Genomic DNA, 5,000 nt, shown 5'->3' on the forward strand with positions numbered 1-5,000 from the left:
CCCTCCTCGTAGCAACTTGCCTTCTGATATTTTCTCTCTCTCTCTCTCTCTCTTTTTGAAGAAAAGATATTTTACACTTTTCCCTGGATGCTCTTTTAGCATCATAATTTCCGGGAACCAAAACAGTTAAGATACTCAATCGAGAGAAATTGAATAGCACCGATAGAAGATGTAATTCAGCCCCCAGCGCCTCAACTCAGCATATTTGGGTTTAATTGGCCCCCTGCAAAATTGTTCCCTTTTTCCAATGTCGATTCCTGACAAATATTACCCATCTTTTAATAACTGTCTTTTTGAGCTGCTGTTCCTTACTGCTGTAAGATCTGGCTGTGCGTTTTAAATTCTGCTTTGAACAATTTGCTTTTACGGGACCCCTAACTTCCAAAAATGTGTTGTTGTGTTGTTGTTGTTTTTTACAAAGAAAGATAGTTTGAAAATATTTCTTATCCATCAGTAAAATAAATATTTCTAAATTGATTCTTTTTTTAAAAAAAATATTTTGCAGAGGAGTGTTTCAAATATGCAGGCATTCTCTGAAAAAAATGACAAGTTAGTCCCATTTCCCATTAAGCCAGAGATGCCCTCAAAAACCAACAAGAAACCAGCTTGACTGCTTAAAATAATCTTTTTTTAAAAAAAAAATCGCATCACATAAAATCAGCATGTAGAAATCACTTAGTATCGCGGGAACACATCCCTTAATATGCTGTGATATTTCTTTCTGGATATAAAAGAATAATTGATGAGGCTTACAGAGCAATTAGATAAGTGAAGGACGAATGGATCAAGATGGGATTTGAGTTCTATGTTAGAGCAGCTATTTAAAGGTAAAAGGTAAAGGTTCCCCCGCACATGCGTGCTAGTCGTGTCCGACTCTAGGGGCCGGTGCTCATCTCCGTTTCAAAGCCGAAGAGCCAGCGCTTGTCCGAGGACGTCTCCGTGATCATGTGGTCGGCATGACTAGACGCCAAAGGCGCACGGAACGCTGTTACCTTCCCACCGTAGTGGTCCCTATTTTTCTACTTGCATTTTTATGTGCTTTCGAACTGCTAGGTTGGCAGAAGCTGGGACGAGTAACAGGCGCTCACTCTGTTACGTGGCACTCGGGATTCAACCCGCCAAACTGCCGACCATCTGATCGACAAGCTCAGCGTCCTAACCTACTGAGCCACCGCGTCCCATATTATTTAAAGGTAGACTGCCTCTAATCATGGAGGGTTATCGTCTAATAATCAGGCATTAATAAATCTTTATACTTATGTCTAAATATCCACATAGGGGACTGACTTCATAATATATGCACTGTAGGTTAAAACCAACTTCCGTATTACAAATTTTAGGATTTGTTTTTAATGGGATTTAATCTGGGGGATGTTTAAAGTCTGGCTACTTTGACTAGAAATGAGGGTTAAAGACGGAATAAATGTATGAACAGCAGTGACTTGAGTACAATTCCTTCTTTTAGCAACTAGCCAACCAAGCAGGAGTAGTTTGGTACAAACAACAGAGAAAGACCAAAAACAAGAGGACTTGAGAGCATGTGTAGAGTTCCTTTAGGCCCCTAGCTGGGGGGGGGAAAGTCAACCTTTTGAGCGATTTTGATTTTGGATCGATTTCATTGAGAAAGGAAGAAAAACTCAACTCACGGCAGATTGGTTGTGTTGCACTGTTAGCAGTCCAAACCCCTTAGTTGTGCTGCATTTTTTTGCACCCAAATTGTGACACTTAATTTGTCACTCCTTCTTAGCAGCTGCCCACTGCTTGGGTGTGCAAAGGGAAGGTCCAAGGGGGAGGCATTTATTTGGAAAAGGAGATTTGTGGCACCACTGAAGCTTTGCGCTTTATCAGCGTGACTTAAGCAAAACAAGAGCCCAGTCGAATGTAACATTTTAGGCTTCTTTGTGAGTGTGTGTGTGTGTGTGTGTATTTTCAACCGTGTTAGCTAAGAACATTCCTCAGTTTTTGGATCACTGAATAATTGTAAAAGAAGTTGGAACTGATTTTTCTACCCAGAGCAAAGCATGGGCTGCAGACCGTCACTTCTGCTGATGTTCCTCAACCATCACTTCAACCGGGGTTCCTCAATTTTGTCAACTTTAAGCTGGGTGGACTCCAACTCCCAGAATCCCCCAGCCAGCATGTTGGCTGGAGAATTCTGGGCATTGAAGTCCACCTGGCTTGAAGTTGTGACAAGGTTGAGGAACAGGCCCAACTCAACTCAACTCCGAGCAAGGCTGTCCTGGCGAATCAAATTTCTCCCTCGAATATCTTCCACCATCCACCTACTCTAGCTCGACACTTCCAAGCAGGGGAAGCTATTTTGAGACCTTTTTTGGGAGGAACAAAACCATCCAGTCTGCTGAAATCTGCAAAGCTGAGGAGATAGAAAGGACTTGAAGGGGAACCCAAGACGGAACAAAACTTCCCTCAGATCTCACTTCTGGATCGGAGAGAAACCGAAAGAGAACTTGTGACTCCTTGCAGTACAATTCATCCTTCTTGAAGACAGGCCTCAGAACTGAGGTGAAGATCTACAGAAGCCCAGGTCAACCTTCCCCCCCCCCGCTCCCCCAGAGATTACAAGCCCATCACCCTGGCCCAGATGTCTCCGTCCATCTCCTCACCTTTGACAGAAGATTGCCAAGTTCTTCCCCTAAACGGCTTCTGGAGATCCGTTTTAGGAGATGCTGCAAGCATCCTTGGTGGTCTCATGGATTGACCTTGATCAGCGCCAACCTCCAAAATCCCTCTCCCCAATTTGGAGGGGAGGACAGGCCCCCTGGAACCAACCCCCCCCCCAAAAGGAGCTTCCCGGACGAGAAGCGAAAGGTTTTCCAAGAAAAACAAAGGAAGTCTAGTTGCCTCCTGGGCAAGCACCTTTGGGACAACCAGGATCTGGATGGCTGAGAATCTCCGTAGACATTTAGCCGTGCCAGAGCTGAAGAAGCTTCTCGGAGGAGAAGCGAAAGGTCTTCAAAGAAAAATCAAGGAAGTCCAGTTGCCTCCTGGAAAAAGCACCTTTGGGACAACCCTGACCTGGAGGATGGAGAACCTCCCTAGACATTTAGCCGTGCGCTTTGGGAGGAAGCCCCTTCGAATGGTGTGGGAGTCTGAACGGATTTCCCCAAAACATTGCAGACTGCAGGAACCGTTTGCGCTTCGGTTTGCGATTCAGACAACCCAGAACTCATCCCCAACAGCCTGCGCCCGTCTCCAACAAGGAAGGGACCCAGGGCAGTAAACATCCTGCAGCCAAGAAGGCTCCACACCCATTTGCACCGCTCAGGTGATACCGAGGACGCAGGTAAAACCTCCAAGTGGCCTCAAGGACCCTCTAAAAGGAGGCAAACGACCAGCAGTCTGCAAGGAGTATAAATCCTTCCCTTCCCCGCCGTCCGGTCCGAGCTAAAGAAGCTTCTTGGAGGAGAAGCGAAACGTCTTCAAAGGAAGAAAACCAGAAAGTCCAGTTGCCTCCTGAAAAAAAGCAACCGCGATCTGGATGACTGAGAATCCCCCTAGACACCCACCCAACCCTAAAACACCCCCCCCCCAATTTTAGCATCTCCCTTTTCCATCGGAGACTCAAGCGAGAACGTTACTTACTTGTGGCTGTGACCGCAGGGCCAGGGATCAGAAGCAGCATGGCGAAGCACCACAGGGCCATCTCGATGCGATCCAAACGGTCCGTGCCCGTCCCTTCTCCTCTTTGTCCCCCTTTAGCCCGTATCCAGAGGCAAAGGGCTGGGAAAACTGGAGCCCGCCGGGCTGGGTCGTCGTGCAATCGGAAGAGGGTGAAGCAAACGGTTCAGTTCGGCTCTTCGCCACTCCAGCCTCGTTCCCTTTCAGGAAGTCCAGAGGGTGATGGATCCCGGCGACCGAGGAGGAGGAGGAGGAGGAGAAGAAGAAGACAAGGCAAGCAGGCCAAAGTTCAACAGGTTCAGACGCAGCCAGACAGAGCCTCCTTCGTCCTCCTCTTTGAGCTCCGAGGGCTGAAATGTCCAGGCTGGCCTCCAGCTCAGCCTTAATGATACACCGCCGGAGCAGGAAATTCACTCCCACTTGGGAAAGCCTGCCAGATTTTTTGCTGCCAAAGCAGAGAGAAAGGAAATGCAATTCTTTTCTTTAGCTCTCTCTCTCTCTTTTTTTTTAAAGGGGGAAAAAAAAGCAGTTTCAAAGGATGCGAAAAAAAGAAGAAAAATTCCTGGGCTGCCGCTGGTCACGCTTGACAGTGAAAAATCTCCTGACGGGAGGGGAAAAAAAAGAAAAGACGTGATTTTTGACAGGAGAACAGCTTCACTTCACCATTGGGAGTTCAAGAGGGGAGGGTCAACTTTTAGGAACAAACTTTATCCTGTTTTGGGGTCGTTTAAAACTCATTTTTTTGGGGGGGTGGGGGGGGTGTCTCCCGGGCAGGGAAGCGTATAAAAAAAATAATAATCTTTTTTTTTAAAAAAACGCAAGAATCGTTTGCGCCCTTAAGGCTGCCTGCCTTTCGTAAATCCATGCAGTCGCTTCCTAATTTTTTCTTTTTTGGCTGCTGAGATGAATGTGCAAGTTTACTTCAAAAAGAGAAAAAAAGATGCAGTCCTTTTTTTTTTTTGCGCTGGGGAAAACAGAAGTCAACGCTGAAGTGACGTAGCGCCCAATGCTTTCGGTCTTTTACTCTTAAGAGGATTCTTTCTCCAACCCCCATTCTCACAGTCTCCGATCCTGAACTCCATGAGGTCTAGCCGCTTCATTTTGTGCCAGCCCTTCTTTTACAGTGCGAAGGCTCTCTAGAGCTTTTTTGGGCTGGTGTGTTTGGCTTACAGTATTAATTCACTAGGGGACACCCTCCCCCCCCCCCCGTTCATCCCCCATTCTCACACCCTCTCCTCCTGAACTTCATGAGGTCTGGCTGCTTCATTCTGTGTCAGTCACTATTTTACAGCATGAACGTTCTAAGATATTTTTTTTTGGGGGGGGGGGTGCTATGTTACAGTATTAATTCATTAGCAGAC

At 46.6% G+C, this 5,000-nt stretch overlaps 1 protein-coding gene and 1 long non-coding RNA gene across 3 annotated transcripts in view; one reads left to right on the top strand and one right to left on the bottom strand.

The window, feature by feature from the left end:
* The window catches only part of ENG (endoglin), a 39,201-nt gene extending 35,036 nt beyond the window's left edge, over positions 1 to 4,165 (bottom strand). For both annotated transcript variants that reach the window (XM_081339811.1, XM_081339812.1), the window contains exon 1: positions 3,604 to 4,165. In XM_081339811.1, the coding sequence (XP_081195937.1) occupies positions 3,604 to 3,664 (61 nt within the window). In that variant the 5' untranslated portion in view covers positions 3,665 to 4,165. The remainder of the gene's footprint in view (positions 1 to 3,603) is intronic.
* LOC308674956 overlaps positions 1 to 4,272 on the top strand; it is a 10,507-nt gene extending 6,235 nt beyond the window's left edge. The window contains exons 3-4 of the long non-coding RNA XR_014028010.1: positions 1,054 to 1,193; positions 4,153 to 4,272. This is a non-coding gene — a long non-coding RNA (uncharacterized lncRNA). The remainder of the gene's footprint in view (positions 1 to 1,053; positions 1,194 to 4,152) is intronic.
* The last annotated feature ends 728 nt before the right edge of the window (positions 4,273 to 5,000 follow it).

The sequence above is a fragment of the Vipera berus genome (assembly GCF_964194415.1).
Source record: "Vipera berus genome assembly, chromosome: 15".
NCBI lineage: Eukaryota > Metazoa > Chordata > Lepidosauria > Squamata > Viperidae > Vipera > Vipera berus.